Raw genomic sequence first — 24,704 nt, forward strand, 5'->3', positions numbered from 1 at the left:
AAGGGTATTTCAAACCAATGTCAATGGTTGCTAGAAGACAGGGCAGCAAGCAGAATCATACTAACATAATCATAAGACTTTAAACAAACAAACAAACAAAAAATATTTTGGGGGGCAACCCCCCTCCCCCAACCCCATATACCTCCTAAGACCCCAATTTTTCTAATGCCTTGAACAAACATTGGTACATCATGGGTGATTAAGGTTGTGGTCAACTTTCATCGAAATTGCGTGTGTAGTTTCTGAGTAGAAAGCAAATACCTATTTTGTGGGGCAACCCCCCCTGGCCCCTAAAGACCACCTTAGACCCCGATTTTTTAAATGGCAGCAATAAACGTTGGTACAACAGCCGTTTCTGGTCTGATTTTGTTTCCTTTAAGCCCGTCGGGCGCCACAGATTGCAAAGTGTGTGAGAAGCATTGCAGGAGTCACAAAACTTCGTTGCAGGAGTCACAAAACTTCGTTGCAGGAGTCACAAAACGTCATTGCAGGAGTCAAAAAAGGTCGTTGAGCGAGTCTCAAAACGTCATTGGAGTCACAAAACGTCATTGCAGGGGTCACAAAACGTCATTCAGGGGTCACAAAACGTCTGCAGGAGTAACAAAACGTCTTTACAGGAGTCACAAAACGTCATTGCAGGAGTCACAAAACGTCATTGCAGGAGTCACAAAACGTCATTGCAGGAGTCACAAAACATAATTGCGAGAGTCACAAAACGTCATTGCAGGAGTCACAAAAAGTCATTGTGGAGTCACAAAACGTTGTTTCAGGAGTCACAAAACGTCATTGCAGGAGTCACAAAACGTCATTGCAGGAGTCACAAAACGTCATTGCAGGTGTCACAAAACGTCATTACAGGGGTCACAAAACGTCGTTGCAGGAGTCGCAAAACGTCATTACAGGAGTCACAAAACGTCATTGCAGAATTCACAAAACGTCATTGCAGAATTCACAAAACGTCATTGCAAGAGTCACAAAACGTCATTGCAGGAATCGCAAAACGTCGTTGCAGGAATCGCAAAACGTCGTTGCAGGAGTCACAAAAGGTCATTGTGGAGTCACAAAACGTCATTACAGGAGTCACAAAACGTCATTGCAGAATTCACAAAACGTCATTGCAGGGGTCACAAAAAGTCATTGCAGGGGTCACAAAATGTCATTTCAGGAGTCACAAAACGTCATTGCAGGAGTCGCAAAACATCATTGCAGGAATTGCAAAACGTCGTTTCAGGAGTCACAAAACGTCATTACAGGAGTCACAAAACGTCATTGCAGGAATCGCAAAACCTCGTTGCAGGAATCGCAAAACGTCGTTGCAGGAGTCACAAAACGTCATTGCAGGAATCGCAAAACGTCTTTTCAGGGGTCACAAAAAGTCATTGCAGTGGTCACAAAACGTCGTTTCAGGGGTCACAAAACGTCATTACAGGAGTCACAAAACGTCATTGCAAGGGTCACAAAACGTTATTGCAGGAATCGCAAAACCTCGTTGCAGGAGTCACAAAACGTCATTACAGGAGTCACAAAACGTCATTGCAGAATTCACAAAACGTCATTGCAGGGGTCACAAAAAGTCATTGCAGGAGTCACAAAACGTCATTACATGAGTCACAAAATGTCATTGCGAGAGTCACAAAATGTCAGTTTCAGGAGTCACAAAACGTAATTCTGCAGTCACAAATGTGTCGATGTCGAGTTGCTCGTATTCTTGGAGTTCTTCCCAGATACTATCCGATTCAAGAGGGTCATTGATCATTCATGAAATGGTCATCACAAACAGCTTTGAAGGATTGAATGATTATTTCACCTGTGGGAGATCCCTTGAATCAGTTACAACACAAAATATGTGACCTGAGGTGATTGCTGACTTCCTCACATCAATTGTGTGGGCAGTCACACCTATAAAATCTCTCATCTGTCGGTCCGACCTGATATCCACAGTGATGGAAACGCCAGCTAACCTGTCGGAGTTATCCCAGGATGTTCTCTTGCTTGTCTGTAACCATGTTGCTAATTCTCGATTATATGGTGGACCTGCATACCTGCGACCGGTCTGTCGAGAACACCTACAAAGTGGTGATAATTCACATTTTCTAGGAGCAACAGTGGCATGCTACAGGTAACGATGAGTTCTGGAATTATGGCCACAGTGGTAGCTCGCTGGTGGGATGTGAGGAATACGGAAGTTCCTAAATGACACGATCCTCCCCCAGAATGCTTTGTGCGCGTGCTCAGAAGCCCAAAGCAACAACGGCCATTGGGGCATCTTGTGGGTGCAAGACAGGATTGTTAGCTAAAACGGCCCATAGAGCTTTTGAAAGAAGTTGAAAATACTTGGAAAAGTATCTGGGCCAAATTTGTGTTCCTCCGCACAACGAAAGAGTTGGAGAACTTCCTCAGCTTGCCAACAGGACTAATATCTTATAGCTGCCCGTCCTGCAGACCCCTGACGACATGAACCAGCGCAAGGACCGGACTGTAGATGGCGGTGCGCTACAAAAACCCTCGAGCATCGCTGCCCTCGCTGGCTGAACTTGGACCTTGCGGGAGCGCCACCTGTGGTCATGCTCAGTTCCCGCGCATCATCAATAGTCATTATATTTGAAACTCTGGTTTTAAGACCCCAGGTGTTCGGTTCGGGTGGTGTCCATTTTACATCATTCATTTCATATGGAGCCTGTGGCTGCTGGTTGCATCATTGCTGGGAGTGTCTGTGCTGCTGATGCAGTCCCCTGTAGGTTAGAGCAGGAATTTGTAATTTGTTCATGATGCCGGCGATAACTCGCTGACTCTTTGCGAAGGACAACATGGGATGTTTAACGTCCACCAAGTAATGCCAGCAGACGGGACACCTGTACACCATTGCGTTCACCTATGTATCTCCGAGACGTAGCATAAAGGTATCCTGCATTCACTTTCAGGCCGGACGATGATTTCTGAAATGATCTCACACAAAATAATTCCTTCAATTCGTTTTTAGTTTATCCCAAAAGGTGGGGAGAAGCAATTGGTTTACTTTTTGTCTGTCTGTCTGTCTGTCTGAAAATGTCAGGTTATGATCGAGGAATAACTTATTTAAATCAAATGTTATATTTTGCACATGAATCAGAAAACGAACCTGTAGAGTTTAACAGGTACGTTGGATTTGAATTCGTCCCGATCACACATGAGCAGAGAGGAATGAGATAATTATTTGAATCTGTCTACCTGTCCGGCATCAAACAACATTGAAAAGCATTCCAAACAGGAAACTTACTGTTTTTGGGAATGTCATAAAGGACACAAACAACAAGCACGAATAACTAATGTAACGTGTTAAATAAGGTGATGTGTACACTGTATAGGATCGACTGTGGGAAACTCCCAATTTTTTTTTTCCTTTTGAAATTTTTTTATTATTTAAATTGAATTATATACTTGAACCCTGTAAAACACAAATTACCTTTTTATTCATCCGCCGACGAAGTCACCGGAGGCATGTTTTTAGGTTGTCTGTCCGTCCGTCCGTCCATGATAGGTTTTCGTTACCGCAATAACTTGAGAACAGCTAGAGGGATCTTACTCAAACTTGGTGCAGGTATGTATAATGAGGTAAAGATGAACTGATTAGATTTTGGGGTCAAGAGGTCAAAGGTCAAAGCCCAAAGTCTGTAATATGTCTATAACTTGAGAACGACTGAAGTGATCGATTTCAAATCTGGTACAGTTATGTATAATGATGTAAAGATGAACTGCTTAGATTTTCACGTCACAAGGTCAAAGGCCAAAGGTCAGAGGTCATGTTAGATTTAAAAAATCCTGTTACCACGATAACTTGTGAACCACTGATGGGATTCTGACAAAATTTTGGTACAATTATGTAGAATGATGTAAAGATGAAGATTAGATTTTGGGGGTCAAAAGGTCAAAGGTCAAAGTCTGTAAAAAGTCTATAACTTGAGAACAGCTGAATGGATTTAAATCAAACTTGGTACAGGTATTATAATTAATGATGTAATAATGTGGGCGGAGGCATATCGGTCGACATCATGATGTCGAAGAGTGTTGTACTAGTTTACACTTTCAACCCCCTTCTGTTTAGCAGTACTTGGACAAAACATTTGACCTCATTCTCGACCAATCAAATTTGCCGCTCGTAGACCCCACCCATGTCCATATTTGTCCAGAATGTGCGGGGTAAGGTGTTCTATGAAATCTCGAGTTTGTTGTTATTTTCGAGGTATTTTATTCAGGACTAATGCTTGGGATAAACTTGTTTGACGGGTAAAGAGGGGGAGGAAGGTACATGTAGTAAAGTCTGGGTGGGTTGTGCAATCAGCAGGCCATTCATTATAAGAACATGCACACATCATGTGATCATTAGCAAAGTGAGAAAATCACATTTTCATTTTCACAGGATGCAAGGACCAGTTTGATGGATTGTGAGGAAAGTTTCAAGCAAACTTAAACGGACCTCGTGAAGTCTATCAACCACCGTTTTCAGACACACTAAAGGTAAAATCAATGTTTATTTCAACTTCTATGATATTTATTGAGGAACTCGAGCAAAATAAGCTCGTGTTGTCCTGCTCAGGAGATTAGATCTAAACCGCCATTGGCCGGCTCCGATGGAGCACTATGACAACCTGGTTGACCTGAACTCAACACATACAACCTCAACATCATAAATTGTGTGGGATCCTTAAGGTTCACATTGCAGATGGGACATCCACAGTAACATCCCTTCACCTCAATCTATACTGTAATTCCCTATGTTGGCACTACAGCAGAGGTCAACTTTTCCATGAAACCATAAAGAGAGTAAAAAAAAGTCGAAAGGTCACGCTGCATTCTCCATGGCACTTCCCATATTAGCATTGAGTAGAGCGACGAGGTTGCGCCAAAAGATGGCACGCTTGGACTCCTCACTGGGCCAGGCCAAGTAGGTTTTCTTCCCGAGGAGGCTGCGGAGCTTGCAGAACTTATGTGGTACAGATGATGTGGGTAGCGGTTCAAGCAACAGGAGAACCAAGGAGTCCTCTCGCTCACTCATCGTACGATGATGTGCAAAGTACAACTCGTAATTGCACCACTCGCTGTTGACAAAGTTACGTGAGAGCACGAAGATGGTCTTGGAACTTTGCTCGATGCACTGAATGATGTTGTCGACAATCCACTCCCCTGGTGTGAAGTCCCTGTCATGGATGCATAAACGAAGTCCTGACTCCAACGACTCCAATGTGGGCACGAGGCAGTCATTGACCCAGGATGAATCATTTTCACTGTACGAGATGAAGGCGTGGTAGCGGAATGTCCCATTGGATTCGAGCTTCTTGTACCCCCGACGTTTTGCCCAAATCCACAACCAGCCCATCCGTATGAACCATATGGCATCGAAATAGTACCCTAGGCCCACGATCAGGGCACCTGTAATGCCCGTTACCAGTGTCGTGACTGCGATGAGGACGCGAGTGTCACATTGCACAAGGTGTGGGTGGAACGCTTCAACCTTACCACCTGCCAGATAATCTGGATAACTACATCGGTACATATCTGGCCAATCAACCAACACGTTTTTCTTAAATGTAGTCCGAAACCAATAGAGGTCACAATTGCAGAAATATGGGTTGTGGCCTAATTCTAAGGAGCAGAGGTTCTTTATGCCCCTAAATGAACCTTCAAATACCACACTGACACTGTTATTTTGGATGTTTAGTTTCGAGAGTGACGATGAAGTCAGTTCAGGTGAGATTAATTTGATGTTATTGCCTTGAAGGTATAGCTCCTGGATGGCTGGCACACGTGATAGAAATGAATTATCAAGGGTTTTCAGGAGAGTATAAGACATGTCAAGAATCCGGAGATGAGGTGAGAGGCAAATGGGCCCACTCAAGGAGGCATCATTGTGGCTCAGGATAAGAGAGTGAAGGATCGTCGGCCATTTGCAAAAAGAGAATTCGCTGATCGCGTTGTAACTCAGATCCACATAATGAAGGCTGGGTAAAAGATGAAGACGTCTGGATACGAGATCTAAATCGGAAAATTTGTTGTGGCTGAGGATGAGATGCGTCGTGTCTGGGAATATGACGGAGAAGTTGCACTCTTTCCTCCAAAAGCCTTTTCCATTCAAGAGATTTCCAGAAAAATCAACAATTTTTAATCTGCGCACGAGCAACAGATAGCACATGAGGGAATTCATTGTTGTTCCTGAAATCTTCACGTGTGAGAAATCTGGGAAAAGAGTGAAGTTGACCAGAAATTTGGGATTGCTGAACTTTATGTGAAGGATTGTGTCCAAGGTGAATTGTCGAAGGGGGGACGTTCGATTTACTCCAGGAACACCTTGGAATATGACTGGACGATCGTTACTGTAGCTGCTCTTGATTATATTAAAATGTGTTATTGATGACAAGTAAACGTTCTTAATAATATTTTCAACCAACACTTCTGTTAACATAAAGTGAACAATTGTGAAGTTACGCAGGTATTTGCAGGAGGCTAACCCTTTAAAATAGTCAATAGATATGTTCCGCTGCATAAAGTGGAACAAATTGGACATTCTCAGTTCCTTCATGGGGGTATTCGCTAAATCGTTAAGGATATTCGGAAGCATCTGTGGTCGGTGATCTACAAAGAAGCTTGAAGCAAAGCGTTGCAATCCATGGAAAGGTGCGAGTGCTCCTGAAGAGTACTTTCTGAGAGGTCCACCTGAGTTCAGCCGGAGTTCCTGTAGAGGAGCTTTTGCGATGTTTAAGAGATCTTGGGATTGCAGGGTCACAGAATTTGGAGAACCAATCTCCAGATACCGTAACTGTGTTAAAGCCCTCATGCCTCGTCCAAGGTAAAAAGAGTTGTAAACATTTCTGGAGATGTCAAGGTGAAGCAGGTGCACGAGTGGTTTGAGGGCCTTATCAGGAATTGCAGACAATTTGTTATCATGAACATCCAGTTCTTGTAGGTGTGGTGTATCAATGAAGACTTTTGGGTGGAAGTACTTGATTTTGTTGGAAGCTAACAGGAGGACACGCAACCGTCCATATGCTCTGAAGCTCCCAGCTGGTATTTCTTCGAGGAGGTTGTGTGAGAGATCAAGCCTTTGTAATCCAGTGGGTAGTCCTTCAGGTACAGAAGACAACCTCAATTTTGAGCAATCAGCAGTCAGGTCATCATGGCTGATGTGACAGTTAGCCTTGCTCGTCTTTCCGGATGTTCTCCACATCAGCAGCACAAGGAATACAATTCTGAGCAGCAGATCTGCAGACATCACGGCTAACAAAATGAAACAAAGTTATTCGGAAATATTTTATAATAGTTAAAAAAAAATGTTTTAATAACAATTTGTTCATTTTATTTCCTGTGTGGTACAAAACAATTTGTTGAAACAATGAACTCTTTGGGTGAATTCTCGTGGCCATGCAAAGTTTTACCTTTGCAGATAATCAAGCTAGAATTGTTACATTAATAGAATTGTTACATTAATAGAATGTTACATTCATATAATTGTTACATTAATATAATGTTACATTAATAGAATGTTACATTAATAGAATGTTACATTAATAGAATTGTTGCATTAATAGAATGTTACAATAATATAATTGTTACATTAATAGAATTGTTACATTAATAGAATTGTTACATTAATAGAATGTTACATTCATATAATTGTTACATTAATATAATGTTACATTAATAGAATGTTACATTAATAGAATGTTACATTAATAGAATTGTTGCATTAATAGAATGTTACAATAATATAATTGTTACATTAATAGAATTGTTACATTAATAGAATGTTACATTAATATAATTGTTACATTAATATAATGTTACATTAATAGAATGTTACATTAATAGAATGTTACATTAATAGAATTGTTGCATTAATAGAATGTTACATTAATATAATTGTTACATTAATATAATGTTACATTAATAGAATTGTTACATTAATATAATGTTACATTAATAGAATGTTACATTAATAGAATGTTACATTAATAGAATTGTTGCATTAATAGAATGTTACATTAATAGAATTGTTACATTAATTCATTAATATAATTAATATATAATCAAGCTAGAATTGTTGCATTAATAGAATGTTACATTAATAGAATTGTTACATTAATTCATTAATGGAATTAATAGATAATCAAGCTAGAATTTTTACACTAATAGAATGTTACATTAATAGAACAATAGAGATACCCGTGCTATGCACGGGTGGGAGGCCAGAAGCAAACAGACTATGTAGATACGGCGAATGTTAAAGCATGAAACCAATAAATTCCACATTCCTGTAGCACCTTCAGTCGCACGTCAGACTGGACAGCAAGTTCGTGAAGGACTTCCATGAAAAACGTACCCGTTCGCAAACAAACGGGTACGTGCACGTATAGAAACATCGATCGTGGGACCGTGGCGAATCTGCATATGGCGATGGCAAAATATCAGAAATTGAAGGTTTGTATTTTATTTTAAACGATTCATATAAACATCCGTTGAATCATATCACACGCAAATCATCAAAATCCGAACAGTATCTTGAGAATTTCAATAAAAGCCGCATCACTGTTCATATCGGTAAATATTATTCCATCATGTTTCAAATCATAATCGATACACTATGATCGTGATGATCGTGATCGTGAATCGTGATCGATAATCGTGTTCACAATCGCTATGTCGAATGTACTCCCGATACGTGTACCAAATTCCCGATACGTGTGACTGTACCAAATCAACAGTTAAAAGGATTTTGAGCCGATAGCTGTTACGGCCTTGGCAAGATCGATGGAGACAGCGATCTGTTAGCGATTGATGGAGACATGTTGCTTTCCCGGGTGCAGCCGTTTGTGCGTCGTCACAATGAGAACAATGGACGTTAGGCGAACGCGAATGTTATGCGGGAGTCCAAACCTGAGAATGCTGGAGACCAAAGCTGAAATTGGGAAAACTAAATAGCCTATTTTACTCAAAGGGGTCCCAGGATTACCCACCCAAAATATATTTGCGATCGGTTCAGCAGTTTTTACGGTACCTTCGAACAAACGGATGGACATTTGGTGAATTATAATAGTAAGATGTTACATTAATAGAATTGTTACATTAATTCATTAATAGAATTAATAGATAATCAAGCTAGAATTTTTACATTAATAGAATGTTACATTTATAGAATTGTTACATTAATTCATTAATATAATTAATAGATATAATCAAGCTAGAATTGTTACCTAAATAGAATGTTACATTAATAGAATTGTTACATTAATTCATTAATATAATTAATAGATAATCAAGCTAAAATTTTAACATTAATAGAATGTTCCATTAATATAATTGTTACATTAATTCATTAATATAATTAATAGATATAATCAAGCTAGAATTGTTACATAACTAGAATGTTACATGAATAGAATTGTTACATTAATTCATTAATATAATTAATAGATAATCAAGCTAGAATTGTTACATTAATTCATGAATATAATTAATAGTTATAATCAAGCTAGAATTGTTACATAACTAGAATGTTACATGAATATAATTGTTATATTAATTCATTAATATAATTAATAGATAATCAATCTAGAATTGTTACATAACTAGAATGTTACATGAATAGAATTGTTACATTAATTCATTAATATAATTAATAGATAATCAAGCTAGAATTGTTGCATTAATATAATGTTACATTAATAGAATTGCTACATTAATATAATGTTACATTAATAGAATGTTACATTAATAGAATGTTACATTACTAGAATTGTTGCATTAATAGAATGTTACATTAATATAATTGTTACATTAATATAATGTTACATTAATAGAATTGTTACATTAATATAATGTTACATTGATAGAATGTTACATTAATAGAATGTTACATTAATAGAATTGTTGCATTAATAGAATGTTACATTAATAGAATTGTTACATTAATTCATTAATATAATTAATATATAATCAAGCTAGAATTGTTGCATTAATACAATGTTACATTAATAGAATTGTTACATTAATTCATTAATAGAATTAATAGATAATCAAGCTAGAATTGTTACATTAATAGAATGTTACATTAATAGAACTAGCAACAGTACCCGCCTTACGGGCGGGGCTTCAATTGGGAAGCCCAAATGAAAAGGTAAAATATCAGAAATTGAAGGCTTATTTATTTTAAACGATTCATATAAACATCCGTTGAATCATTTCACACGCAAATCATCAAAATCTAAACAGTACATGGCTAAACAGTACATGGACGATCACGTACCACGTACGTCTCGCGTCTCGCTCGCTCTCATGTTGTCCCGATAAATGATCCTCTCGCAGGTTCACCGACGGAAACCTTGTTATGACTTTTACTTCCTCGAGACAGTCAAGTCAAGTTCTGATATTTTACCTTTTCATTTGGGCTTCCAAATTGAAGCCCCGCCCGTACGGCGGGTACTGTTGCTAGGTACACACTGGCCCGTCCAGTGTAGCGCGCTTGCGGCCCTGGACATCGAAGGGCATTAAACGTTCATTAAACATTAAATGTTCATTAAACATTAAACGTTCATTAAAGGATTACGAAACGAAAAACATTACGAAATTACGTTCACACCGTCAAATCAAACACTGCCGTGAACACATACATCATCACAACATCGTCCCAATGAGAACATCGTCACAATGAACGTTATGCGAACGCGAATGTTATGCGGGAGTCCAAACCTGAGAATGCTGGAGACCAAAGCTGAAATTTGGAAAACTAAATAGCCTATTTTACTCCTGAAGATCCCAGGATTACCCACCCAAAATTTCTTTGCGATCCGTTCAGCAGTTTTTACGGTACCTTCGAACAGACAGACGGACATGTCGTGAATTATAGTAAGATTATTACATTAATTCATTAATATAATGAATAGAAAATCAAGCTAGAATTGTTACATTAATAGAATGTTACATTAATAGAATTGTTACATTAATTCATTAATAGAATTAATAGATAATCAAGCTAAAATTGTTACATTAATAGAATGTTGCATTAATAGAATGTTACATTAATAGAATTGTTACATTAATTCATTAATATAATTAATAGATATAATCAAGCTAGAATTGTTACATAAATAGAATGTTACATTAATAGAATTGTTACATTAATTCATTAACAGAATTAATAGATAATCAAGCTAGAATTGTTACATTAATTCATGAATATAATTAATAGATAATCAAGCTAGAATTGTTACATTAATAGAATGTTAGATTAATAGAATTGTTCCATTAATTCATTAATATAATTAATAGATAATCAAGCGAGAATTGTTACATAAATTCATGAATATAATGAATAGATAATCAAGCTAGAATTGTTGCATTAATAGAATGTTGCATTAACAGAATGTTACATTAATATAATTGTTAATTAATTCATTAATAGAATTAATATATTGTTACAGTTTTGAGATGTGTACAGTAAGGTCAATAAATGTTAAAGGTTTGGCCCCCATAGTTAGTCACACGAGCAACATGTAGGCCCATTTGTAGTATAGTTATGTCTTAGTATATGTGAGAATAGGCCATTTCCTCTGTTAGTTCTGCATTGTGTAAAGACAGGAGAATAGGCCCTACTTCTGCAAACCATTCTACCTCTGTCGGCACAATCCATTTTGCTACCCATTGGTTGTTCATTAGGCGAGTTAACACGAGGTAGGCCTAAGAAGGTGGGGGCGGTGTTGAGGGTGGAGCGGCGTCAGGAGCTGACGGTAAGCGCAAGCCGCCAATCAGAGCTCGAGGGTGGTGGCGTCCGCGTTGCGTCAGAGGGCGTGGTGAAAAAATCTGGTGAGTTCCAGAGGGTTTGAGGGGCGTATCTATAAAGCCCGCTGCGCGAAAGCCCTCGACAGGACTTGCGTCACAGGACTTGCTGCGTGAGGGAAAGGAACAAAGGACTTGCGTCACAGGACTGCAGCGTTGTAAAGGACTTGCATCAGGGAGCTTGCGATAAAAGGACTTGCGGGGAGAGAGAAAGAGATTCAAGAGAACTTACAACCGGAACGTGCGGTGCTGGATGAGCTTGATGCGCCATGCCGCACTTGCATGAGCACGGCTGAGTAACCGCCCTTTGCCGTAAAAGTCCGCCCTTGTCATTCCGCCCGATATATCGCCTTTGTTCGTGAGACGCGCTACGAGCCCCTGTCTTCGCCGATCACCATCTTTGCGGGACGCACGTGGGCCATGGAGAGCTGGACGAGGACCATCCCTGGACGCAATGGGGAACACCTGCCCATCTGCAATCCCCTGTGTGAGTGTGTGAGACGGGCCCGTTGTCCTGGGATAAGTTAAGACTGTATAAGCTTGCTCTGTGTCCTTGCGTCCTTGAACTGTAAATACGTGTAATAATAATTAAACCAATCTGTTCATTCTTCTTGATTCGATCGTCTTTGTGGTTTCATCATTGACTAAGCGTGGCACGAATAAGATCGCTTAAATCGGGGTCCATTAATTATAACTGCCCGGATCATGAGAACGCAAACCACTCGGCGTGTTCCAACCACACGTGGTTCATGCGAGGCTTGTTTCCTCACTTCCAAGGCAGCGTGAGTACTTAGGTACGAGCGAGAATTTGGTCCCGAAACCCTATTTGGCGCTGTCCGGAAGGGACGTTGCAAGCCCCGGTTCCGCCAGGGCCAGTAAAGACAAGGGGATTAATCCCCCCCTTGATAAGGGGAAGAAGGCCGGCGAGAGAACCATAACAATTGGTGTCGAGGAGTGGGGATTTGGAACCTTGGACAAAATTTTTAGACAAAATTTTGGACACCAATTTTACATATTGGCAGTAACAATTGGTGTCAGGAGTTTGGGATAGGACCCGAAGTGCACTTAATGCACTCCAAAATTACGAGCGACCGAAATTTAGTTTTTAAGAACCAAATTTAAATTCGTGCCATGGCTAGCCAAAGTGGTCGAATGCTGGTGGGGGTAGAAACTGAAAAATAGATGACCCAGCACCGAGAGGGACAGTTGGTATAAGTGGAGGAAGCCAAAAAGGGTGTGGCAACTGGTAATGGCGGCGCCTCGCATGTGGCGGCGAGAGCCGAGCCTGCAGCGCCAATAGATATGGACCTTCTTATGGCACAAATCAGATCGTGCATAACAGAGTCGAAATGGGAAATGAACCAAATGGGGGATCGACTGACTGCAAAGATGGATGCTCAAAGTAATGAAATGAAAGAATTGGGGGACAAATCCACCCGGGAATTGTTTGAGTGAAAAAATGGGCTGAAAAACAAAATGGACATCCAAAAGAATCAATTGGGAAAAATGAGGGTGGCGTCTAAGAAGGAAATAAAAGAGGCAGGGGAGGACATAAGGCGCAAGCTGAGCGAGGAGGTTGCAAAGGGACGCAATGGGGTAATGCGGTGCGAGGAACGCAGGGAGAGAGAGGTAGAGCAGAGCGCGGCTACATGGACCGAGGGAATAGAAATCGCGACTCGGGGTGTAAAAGAGCCGACGGCCGCCGAATTGGACAGGGCAAATTCATGCGCGCCGGCGGTTGTCGAGGAAAAAGAAATGATTCGAGTTGAAATTGGGGCCGAAGAGACGGCAGAGATAGAGTCGGGAAATGAATCGAGTGAAGAAATGGAATGTGCGCAAAGTTTGTATTTGCACCGTGATAACGGGCTTGTGCTAACCCCAATGAAGGTTTGCAGGTGGTGCTGCCACGGAAGAGGGTGTGAGCAGGAATGTGTATGGCGGGAAAAGGTTTTTGGTGCGCTTGGGATCGAGACGCAACCCGGGCACTCGTGGAAGGTCCTTTGTGCGGTGTACGCGAGCGAATGGCGCGCGTGTGCGAAAGAAGTGTGCACTGGAGCGCGAGTCTATGATGGAATGTGAGTGGGAAGAGTGTGTCGGAGACGAGTGTGAAACAGAGTGTGTGATGGCCGAGGAGAGTGAAGATGAATGCACACCAGAGCGTGTGTTTTTTTTTGTTTTGTTTTTTTGTATAGGCTCGTGAAAGAGCTAACATTTATCAAACAAACAAATCAAACAAACAAGCAAACAAATTATATAAAAGGGGAGCGACCGACAAGATGGGGAGAGAAGGGGAGGAAGCACACAAACACAACATTTGAGAGCAGGGACATTGGGGAGATGTGTGGGAGGGAGAGGGCCTGGGGATAGGTATAAAACGCAAGGACACCAAGGACTTCCAGGAGGAAGTCGGCACCTCAAAAAGTGGATTTGGGGTGAAATTAGCGGGGGTAGAAAAGATCAAGGTTTTGGATTGGGGAAGAAAGGAGATGGTGGTGAACAGCCGTTTTAAAGACCTGAAGGGAGGAGTGGGATTGAAGAGAGTGAGGGAGTTTGTTCCAGAGGTGGGAGAAAAGAGGAATGAAGGAGTGAAGGTGAGCAGAGAGTCTTGATTTTGGCAGTTTAACCATAAGAGGGTTGCAGGCAGATCTTGTGCGACCTGTAGGAATATTTGGGGGACAGGGCCCAGAGATTTGGGGAGCAAGGCCGGAGAGGAGTCAGTAGAAGACGGAAAGACCACCAACCTGCCTGCGGTGAGTAAGTGAAAGGCCCTCAGAGATAGCGTCATCGCGGGAGATTCCAATGATTCTGAATGCTTTGGTTTCAACAGCATGAAGACGAGCTACGTGTGAGGCAGGAGCACCAGCCCAGAGGGGAGAGCAGTACTCCATTGAGCTGTCGATGAAAGCCTTGTATGTGGTGAGGAGATCAGGTGTGCCAAGGAAGGACTTCGCACGATAGAGGATGCCCAGTCGGCAACTGGCTTTGGAGGCCAGCTTGGAAATGTGGTTTTCCCAGGAAAGATCATAGCAGATAGTGAGACCCAAAAGCTTGAGTGACAGAACTTCTTGGAGAGGATTATTCAGAAAGTAGATGGGAGGGTTGTCCAGTTGGTCTTTTTGGAGAGACATCGTAAGAGTGTGAGATTTGTCAGGATTGAAAGACATGTTCCACTTGTTTGCCCAGTCTGTGATTTTGTCCAGGTCTGCAGAGAGTGAGGAGGCTGCAGACTGCTGATCTGAGGGATGAGGAATGGAGCGGCAGAGAGTGGAGTCATCAGCAAAGAGATAGAGAGGATTTTCAAGAGAGTCAGAGAGATCATTGATGAAGACCAGAAAAAGCACAGGGCCCAGAACACTGCCTTGGGGAACTCCAGCCTGAACAGGAAGAGGAGATGAGAGAAATGCATTCAGGGCCACACGTTGTCTACGACTAGAGAGGAAGTCCGCCAGCCATGCGTGGAGATTTCCATGGATACCAAAGGAGGAGTGTTTGGTGAGCAGAGCGGGGTGCCAGACCGTATCGAAGGCACATGATATGTCGAGGGAGACAGCTCTAATTTGCTGTTTGGCATTGAGGACCTCCATCCATTGTTGAGACAGCAGAAGCAGCATGTCCAGAGTAGAGTGACCTGGTCTGAAACCAAATTGATGATCAGAGATCAAGCCATTGGACAAGAGGAAAGATTTCATATCCGAAGCAATGATGGATTCCATGACTTTGCTGATAATTGGGAGAAGGCTGATTGGTCTGTAGTTGCTAGGATCTGTTTTTGCACCTTTTTGTGCAAAGCGGTGATGTTGGCTGATTTCCAAGCAGATGGCAGTTGACCTTGAGCAAAAGAGAGGGTGAAGAGAACAGGGAGAGGGCGTGAAAGAGCAGAAGAACAGGATTTTAGGACCCGTGGGCTGATGCTGTCAGGTCCAGCTGCAGGATCAGAGTCGAGCGTTGACAGTTCTGTGCTGTAGAGAGTGTGCAGGAGTGCACACCAGAGCGCGTGATTGGGTGTGTACCCAGAGAGTGCACATCCGTAGACGTTACGGTGTACATAACGGAGGGGGGTACGCGACTGTGTGCGATGGCCGATTGTGTTACAGAGTGTGTAACAGAGAAGTGTGCGGTAAGGGAGTGTGTGAAGGAAAAGTGTGTAATGGAGTGTATGGGTGGCGCTGGAGCGCCGTGGTGTACGAGAGTGGAACAGGTCGCGTGGGTTGAGAACGCGGCCCGAGCATTGACGCAGACTGGGGTAGCGTTTACCGCGACATATAGCCGACGCGAGCCCTCGGTGTGCTGTGTGCTTTGTGTGCTGCGGGGATCGGCGGGGATCGTTGCCGCGGCGTTCTCACAAGGAGCGCCGTGCACGGTTCGCGCCGGGCCCCGCCCTGTATGGTCGGTGCCGCACCTTGGCGGGAAAGGCGATCGGCATGGTTCAAGGGGAGGAAGGAGAGTTCGGAGCCGTGCTCCCTGGTGGCTGCGGTGCTCCGACCGTGGGCGGTTGGGCCATCGTGCATGGGACCGCAAGGCTCTGCGCAGAGATGGCGCCTTGAACCTTGGCCCAAGCATGCCTCCTCCCCTGAATCGAAAATGCCGGACGGACCCAACCTACAGGCGACCAACCACCCGCATGCATCGCTCGGCTTTTCGAAGCCGAGCGGTGAAAATGTATTTCTGCACCGAGAGGCTCAAGTGGAGTGGACGAATGGCGATAGTGTTGGCGAATGGTACCCTGCGTGGGGGAATGTTGGTTTTACCATTCCTCACATTTTGGGCTCATGAGCATTAGATTATGGGGATGGCAGTGAAAGCTAGCCGAGGGCGGGCTAGGTTAATTGTTAGGGATTTAGCAGATAGTAGGGACAAGATTTAAGTCGAGACATTTGTACAGGTAGATGGGACGTAGAGAGATTACATGGATGTTAATGACGAGGGGTGTGCTTAGTGTAAGGGAAGACGGGGAAGCACGAGTTTTAGGGGAAGTAGTCAACTAGATGATGCTGTGTGTGTGAGGATGGTATTGAGCAAATGAGGAATTGGTTGAGAAAGGTGTGTGAGAATGGTATTGAGCAATGAGGAATTGGTCGAGAATCACTGTGTGTGTGAGGATGGTATTGAGCAAATGAGGAATTGGTTGAGGATAATCAGGAATTGTGTGTGGAAAATTAATGGAGTTGTGTCTGAAGAGTGAGCACAAAAGGTGTGCGTGGGAAAGGTGTGAGAGCACAAAAGGTGTGCATGGAAAAGGTGTGAGAGCACAAAAGGTGTGCGAATTTGGTGTGCGAGAAAAGTGGTGTGCGAATAAATGGTGTGGAATGCTTGGTGTGGGAATAAATGGTGTGGAATGCATGGTGCGGAGGAGTGAATGGGGGGACACAGAATTGCACACAGAATGAACCCCTTCACGAATACCCGGGGTGGGTAGTTTAAAGCCAGGTCGAGGACTTAGGTAAATTGTTTGGATATTGACACCTGTGGTGCGGGAAGTAGCAAGAAGTGCTTGGTTGGGTGCATGAGTCTATGAAATGGCTGGGCGTGTGGGCTTTGTTGGTGCATATGGTTATTGGGGCACTCCACAACTGGTAGTCTGTCGGCCAGGGGAGGCCGCAGGTAGGCTCTGGGAGCCCGTTAGAGTAGTTGTTGAGTGGGGCCCGAGGATCCCAGGAGAGCACCCGGGTAGTCCAATGCCGAGGAGGGCATCAGGGGGTGAGAGAGCCAGGAGGGGCCTTCCCCAATTTAGGTAGTCACAAGGAGCAAGGTAAGCTCGGGTGGCGACTTCAGTGGTGGAGGTGCGCAGGTAGTTGGACTTGCTAGTGGAGCCACAGGACCCAGCCCCAAAATTGTGCAAGGGCACAGATTGAAAAATTGGGGAGTGAGACCCAAATTCGTCGGGCGCCGCAGAGTGGTCAATGGGAATTGGTTTTTAGAACCACATAGTTTAAAGATGCCAATTGGCAGGGCAAGACCCCGGGTAGTTGAAATGAGTTAATGTAACTAGAGTAGTTAGGATTTGAGGAAGTCCCTTCGCGCCATCCACATCCATTCACCAAGAAGGACAAAGCTCCGCACCAACACCAAGTGACTGATTTGAGTAAGTGAGACGCATCTCAACGTGAAGAGACAATGTGTTTGTTCCATCTCTTCCTTCCAGGGAGGGATTGGAAGACGAATTTGGCTTAGAGGGGGATATGGGAGACAGGACGTAGTGACGAATTTGTAAATACAGTAAATACGGGGAAGGGCAAGGGTAGTGTAAGCTGATGTTGGGGGGCATGGACGGTTAGGGATGAGCTTGCTCTGCTCGTTCTCCCGCGCCCCTCATGCTGCATTACCTTGTGTTTTGGTGTACCTTTGCGCCCTTTCCGTTTGCTGACTGTGTTTGTCTCTCCTCCCCACCCATGGACCCACTTTGGAGGAGGATTTGTGCAGCAACATGGAACTGTGCAGCTGCACCTTGCTACACATGTGCAGCTGCACCTTGCTGCACCTGTGCAGCCCGCCTGCTGCATGTTGCTACACCTGTGCAGATGAACTGCATGGCACTTTGCTGCCGTATTCTTAATTATAACTTTGCTGCACATGTACAGCACTTGTTGCCACAGACACTTTGCTGCACATCATCCCATTGCACATTATGGACCACACGTTTTGTGGCTTTACACTTTGCTGCAAACTTACCTTGCATCTTCGGACCACGTATTTTGAGTGGCGTCAATGTCACGCAGACGGACCACATAGGGTTGGCCCTGCTGACAAATAAAAACGAACACGGGTTTTTGTACATTTTATTCTTGGTGTGCCAGGAAAGAAGAACGGTAAGCTTTATTGCACACAGAAGATGCAACATGCAGGAAGACAGAAGATGCCAGCCACCAGCAGCAAATGTGAACTTTTTGAAATGTGTTTTGTGTATTGGTGCTATGATGTGCTTTCTCTCCCCTCCAATCTTCTTTCCACAAAGAACAGGTCCTGGGTTATAGAAATGTAAATAATTAGGTTCTGTGGTTGTAAATAAGATGCTACCCACCGGCTTTATGTGTAGTTTGAAAATAATTCCGCAATTCAGTTAGTTGTGGGTGCGAGTCTGTTCGAGTTAGTTACACAATGCAGTAGGTGGGACATATCTAGTGTTGTAAAACTGTCACATACACGGGGTTAGATTAAACACTAGGGGGACCCACACCTATATGCTACACGTAATTAAAAATTAGTCCCAAGTCTTTCTCAAAACCGGTCCTTCCCACTTGTGTAGGTTCGTCTCGGGGACGAGTCTGACGAGGGAGGGGGACAATGTTACAGTTTTGAGATGTGTACAGTAAGGTCAATAAATGTTAAAGGTTTGCCCCCCATAGTTAGTCACACAAGCAACATGCAGGCCCATTTGTAGTATAGTTATGTCTTAGTATATGTGAGAATAGGCCATTTCCTCTGTTAGTTCTGCATTGTGTAAAGACAGGAGAATAGGCCCTACTTCTGCAAACCATTCTACCTCTGTAGGCACAATCAATTTTGCTACCCATTGGTTGTTCATTAGGCGAGTTAACACGAGGTAGGCCTAAGAAGGTGGGGGCGGCGTTGAGGGTGGAGCGGCGTCAGGAGCTGACGGTAAGCGCAAGCCGCCAATCAGAGCTCGAGGGTGGTGGCGTCCACGTTGCGTCAGAGGGCGTGGTGAAAAGGTCTGGTGAGTTCCAGAGGGTTCGAGGGGTGTATCTATAAAGCCCGCTGCGCAAAAGCCCTCGACAGGACTTGCGTCACAGGACTTGCTGCGTGAGGGAAAGGAACAAAGGACTTGCGTCACAGGACTGCAGCATTGTAAAGGACTTGCATCGGGGAGCTTGCGATAAAAGGACTTGCGGGGAGAGAGAAAGAGATTCAAGAGAACTTACAACCGGAACGCGCGGTGATGGATGAGCTTGATGCGCCCTGCCGCACTTGCATGAGCACGGCTGAGTAACTGCCCTTTGCCGTAAAAGTCCGCCCCTTGCCGTTCCGCGCGATATATCGCCTTTGTTCGAGAGACGCGCTACGAGCCCCTGTCTTCGCCGATCACCATCTTCGCGGGATGCACGTGGGCCGTGGAGAGCTGGACGAGGACCATCCCTGGACGCGTTGGGGAACACCTGCCCATCTGCAATCCCCTGTATGAGCGTGTGAGACGGGCCCATTGTCCTGGGATAAGTTAAGACTGTATAAGCTTGCTCTGTGTCCCTGCATCCTTGAACTGTAAATACGTGTAATAATAATTAAACCAATCTGTTCTTTCTTCTTGATTCGATCGTCTTTGTGGTTTCATCATTGACTAAGCGTGGCATAAATAAGATCGCTTAAATCGGGGTCCAATAATTATAACAGCGCGGATCACGTGAACACATCGCTCAGCGTGTTCCAACCACACATGTTTCGTGTGAGTCTTGTTTCCTCACTTCCAGGGCAGCGCGCGTACTTCGGTACGAGCGAGAATTTGGCCCCGAAACCCTATTTGGCGCTGTCCGGAAGGGACGTTGCAAGCCCCGGTTCCGCCAGGGCCAGTAAAGACAAGGGGATTAATCCCCCCTTGATAAGGGGAAGAAGGCCGGCGAGAGAACCGTAACAATATAATCAAGCTAGAATTGTTGCATTAATAGAATGTTGCATTAATAGAATGTTACATTAATATAATTTTTACATTAATATAATGTTACATTAATAGAATGTTACATTAATAGAATGTTACATTAATAGAATCTTGCATTAATAGAATGTTGCATTAATAGAATGTTGCATTAATAGAATGTTGCATTAATAGAATGTTGCATTAATAGAATGTTGCATTAATAGAATGTTGCATTAATAGAATGTTGCATTAATAGAATGTTAGACTAATATAATTGTTCCATTAATTCATTAATATAATTAATAGATAATCAAGCCAGAAATGTTGCATTAATACAATGTTACATTAATAGAATTGTTACATTAATTCATTAATTGAATTAATAGATAATCAAGCTAGAATTGTTACATTAATAGAATGTTGCATTAATCGAATGTTAGATTAATATAATTGTTCCATTAATTCATTAATATAATTAATAGATAATCAAGCTAGAATCAAGAAACGTGGTATTCGTGGTATTTACCAAGTAAAAATTCCTTTTGAGTTTGGCTAAAGGTGCAGAAAAAGCAATGTGCGCTTTATTGCTTCAAATTGATAGAAACAATCCTCCAGTAAGAAAAACGTCTTATCTATATATGCACAAGTACTAGTCAGAAAAACATATTTATTAAATGAAAAAACATGTCACGATGGAATTTTAAAAAACAACCAAACAAGGTAGGAATGACACAACAATGCAACAGAACAATCCTTTTCCGGATGTCATCACGACGTATTTTGACATTTTTCTTGTTGGTGACAATAGTAACAATTGTGTATTGAAGATGTCTATGGTGGAGGTAGTTGTATATTTGTGGTGTGGGTTGTTGTAATCTTTTACTTTTGTTGTGGGATTTAATTGTTTATTTTTGTTGTGGGATTGAGACGGAAAAAAAGTCAAAAGATGTCGTGATGACAATCCTTGAAAGGATTGTGGTGTCATTCCTCCTCTGTTTGGTTGTTTTCTTTGGGAGGATTCCATCCTGACATTCCATATTTCTTTTATTTTAATAATTGTAATGTGGAAATCATGTGTTGAAGTACTCTGGTCCGTGCATGTTTTATATTCCAATTAAAATGTGCATGAAATAATATCATTAATACATACAGATGAAACTGCAGGTGTACGTATGCACATCTAATATGGTGATGCATCACCATTACATTGTACTAAATATGCAGGTGTGAGCTTAAATGAGTCTCGGGGGTCAGTTGGAACAGAAGAACATGGGGTTAGTTGGAACAGAAAACATGGGGTTAGTTGGAACAGAAAACATGGGGTTAGTTGGAACAGAACCCAGAGCAGTCTAGTTGAAACATGTTGTAACGAATCCCACATCCTATATTATGCCCTATTGTAGTTTCTCAGATGATGCAGCCATACTAAGGCAAAGGCTGAGTGAGCATCCTACATTTTCATTTCCTGACCCTGATGAAATTGACGAGTGTTGTAATGAACACAAGACATTGTAATGAAACTGCCAGCCCCATACAAACGAGGTGGTTCAAAGCGGTGCTCACCAAAACTTGTCTTTCCAGTAGATTTGGCTGCCTATGACCCAGTGTAGCCGACGACCCAGTGTAGCCTACGACCCAGTGTAGCCTACCACCCAGTGTAACCTACGACCCAGTGTAGCCTACGACCCAGAGCAGACTACGACCTAGAGTAGCTTATGACCCAGTGTAGCCTACGACACAGTGTAGCCTACGACTCAGAGGAGCCTATGACCCAGGGTAGCCTACGACCCAGTGTAGCCTACGACGCAGTGTAGCCTATGACCCAGTGTAGTCTATGACCCAGAGCAGTCTACGACCCAGAGTAGCTTACGACCCAGTGTAGCATACGACCCAGAGCAGTCTACGACCCAGTGTAGCCTACGACCCAGTGTAGCCTACGACCCAGAGCAGCCTACAACCCAGAGTAGCTTACTACCCAGTGTAGCCTACGACCTAGAGTAGCTTACGACCCAGTGTAGCCTATGACCTAGAGTAGCTTACGACCCAGGGTAGCCTACGACCCAGTGTAGCCTACGACCCAGTGAAGCCTACGACCCAGTGTAGCCTACGCCCCAGTGTAGCATACGACCCAGAGCAGTCTACGACCCAGTGTAGCCTACGACCCAGAGCAGCCTACAACCCAGAGTAGCTTACGACTCAGAGGAGCCTATGACCCAGGGTAGCCTATGACCCAGTGTCGCCTACGACCCAGTGTTGCCTACAACCCAGTTTAGCCTACGACCCAGTGTAGCCTATGACTCAGAGGAGCCTATGACCCAGGGTAGCCTACGACCCAGTGTAGCCTATGACCCAGTGTAGCCTACGACCCAGAGCAGTCTACGACCCAGAGTAGCTTACGACCCAGTGTAGCATACGACCCAGAGCAGTCTACGACCCAGAGTAGCTTACGACCCAGTGTAGCATACGACCCAGAGCAGTTTAGGACCCAGAGGAGCCTACGACCCAGGGCAGTCTATGACCCAGAGCAGTCTACGACCCAGAGGAGCATACGATCCAGAGAAGTTTATGACCCAGAGCAGTCTACGACCCAGAGCAGTCTACGACCCAGAGCAGTCTACGACCCAGTGTAGCCTACGACCCAGAGAAGTTTATGACCCAGAGGAGCCTACGACCCAGAGCAGTCTACGACCCAGAGCAGTCTACGACCCAGTGTAGCCGACGACCCAGAGAAGTTTATGACCCAGAGGAGCCTATGACCCAGAGCAGTCTACGACCCAGAGCAGTCTAAGACCCAGGGTAGCCTACGACCGAGGTGACCCAGAGCAGTTTATGACCCAGAGGAGCCTAATATCTTTTTTGAAATTTTTGAAAAACAAAGTTGGATTTTCGGGGATTTTTATATTTTAATTGTTCTATCGTGAGTGTTGGGACGTGTGTAGGGACCACATTCCTTAGTGGGTGTAGGGACGTGTGTAGGGACCACATTCCTTAGTGGGTGTAGGGAAGTGTGTAGGGACCCCATTCCTTAGTGGGTGTTGGGAAGTGTGTAGGGACCCCATTCCTTAGTGGGTGTAGGGAAGTGTGTAGGGACCCCATTCCTTCGTATGTGTAGGGAGCCCATTCCTTAGTGGGTGCAGGGACGTGTGTAGGGACCCCATTCCTTCGTGGGTGTAGGGAAGTGTGTAGGGACCCCATTCCTTCGTATGTGTAGGGAGCCCATTCCTTAGTGGGTGCAGGGAAGTGTGTAGGTACCCCATTCCTTCGTGGGTGTAGGGACGTGTGTAGGGACCCCATTCCTTAGTGGGTGCAGGGAAGTGTTTTAGGCTTCGGCAAAAACAATCGACCGGAAAGGCTGGGTACCCCTGATAGTATGTTATAATTGTAGCACATATGCATATATATGTAGTGGAATATGTTGTGTTTTTCTAACCAAATTAATATTATGTAATAAAGAGTTTTCGTGGAAAATGTTCCAACTAACCCCAACTTCCCCTACTATTAAATAATCTACATTATATTATACAATACTCGGATTCCAGCCCTGAAGCTTCCAATAAAAAGGGATAATTGTGGCATTATAATCTCCAGGACACGTTATGAAAGTCAACTGGAGTCCGCATTATTAAACATTTCGATAATTTATACCTTGACCATGATTTAACGATCATGGAGAAGCTCATACGTGCATCACATTTAGGGGAAAGACATTAGTAGACATCAATGTACTCCACATGGATTACAAGACATTAGCAAAGGAAACACACATACATATGGCGAATGGGATTTGACCCTTTTTGCGCTTTTGTTGCCCTTCTGCATCTTAAGCAATAATTGATCCTAAAGGTAACACTAACAGGTGAAAGCATTTCAATGCAAAAGGGCAACAAATCCCATCATATACTCTGTAATTTAGACTCCGCAACCTGTCAGATTGAGGAGACGTGGCAATGGATTTGATGTACCTCATATTTTATCCACTTAACAAATTACCTTCACATCAGGTATTCAAATGTGTGGCAATGGCGATCAAAGATCATATTGGAAGGGTTCATCAGGTGAACTTAAGCCTGTAGTTGTTCCTTCTTCACAACCTTTCCACAAACGACCAATCACATGACCGAAAGGTACTTATCGACAATGCAAAACGTCTCGTTTAAATGAGGTACCTCTGCAAATGTCCCAGCATTCCCCCATGCAAATGATTGGGAAACAAAAACAGACATTTCATACCTTTTGGAGGTTTTTTTTCTCTCCACGTGCTATTGCAGGATATTTGTCTCTGAAATGGGAATCTGTACTTGACTCACTTAAAGAAGGG

General features: G+C 43.4%; 1 protein-coding gene across 4 annotated transcripts; it reads right to left on the bottom strand.

Moving 5' to 3' along the window:
- Positions 1-4,489: 4,489 nt before the first annotated feature.
- On the bottom strand, positions 4,490-24,704 carry LOC137429579 (toll-like receptor 1). Of its 4 annotated transcripts, none has more exons than XM_078779592.1 (3): positions 24,617-24,682; positions 10,403-10,497; positions 4,490-7,248 (listed from the first exon to the last, which is right to left on the bottom strand). In XM_078779592.1, the coding sequence occupies exon 3, from the start codon at positions 7,241-7,243 to the stop codon at positions 4,820-4,822; it is 2,424 nt and encodes an 807-aa protein (XP_078635718.1). In that variant the 5' UTR covers positions 7,244-7,248; positions 10,403-10,497; positions 24,617-24,682; the 3' UTR covers positions 4,490-4,819. The 4 variants fall into 4 exon arrangements, with proteins under 4 accessions (XP_078635718.1, XP_078635717.1, XP_067975699.1 ...); XM_078779591.1 differs by having other exon boundaries at positions 10,274-10,497; XM_068119598.2 differs by lacking the exon at positions 10,403-10,497 and having other exon boundaries at positions 4,490-7,233; positions 24,617-24,704.

The sequence above is a fragment of the Myxine glutinosa genome, chromosome 6 (genome assembly GCF_964187855.1).
Source record: "Myxine glutinosa chromosome 6, kmMyxGlut1.1, whole genome shotgun sequence".
NCBI lineage: Eukaryota > Metazoa > Chordata > Myxini > Myxiniformes > Myxinidae > Myxine > Myxine glutinosa.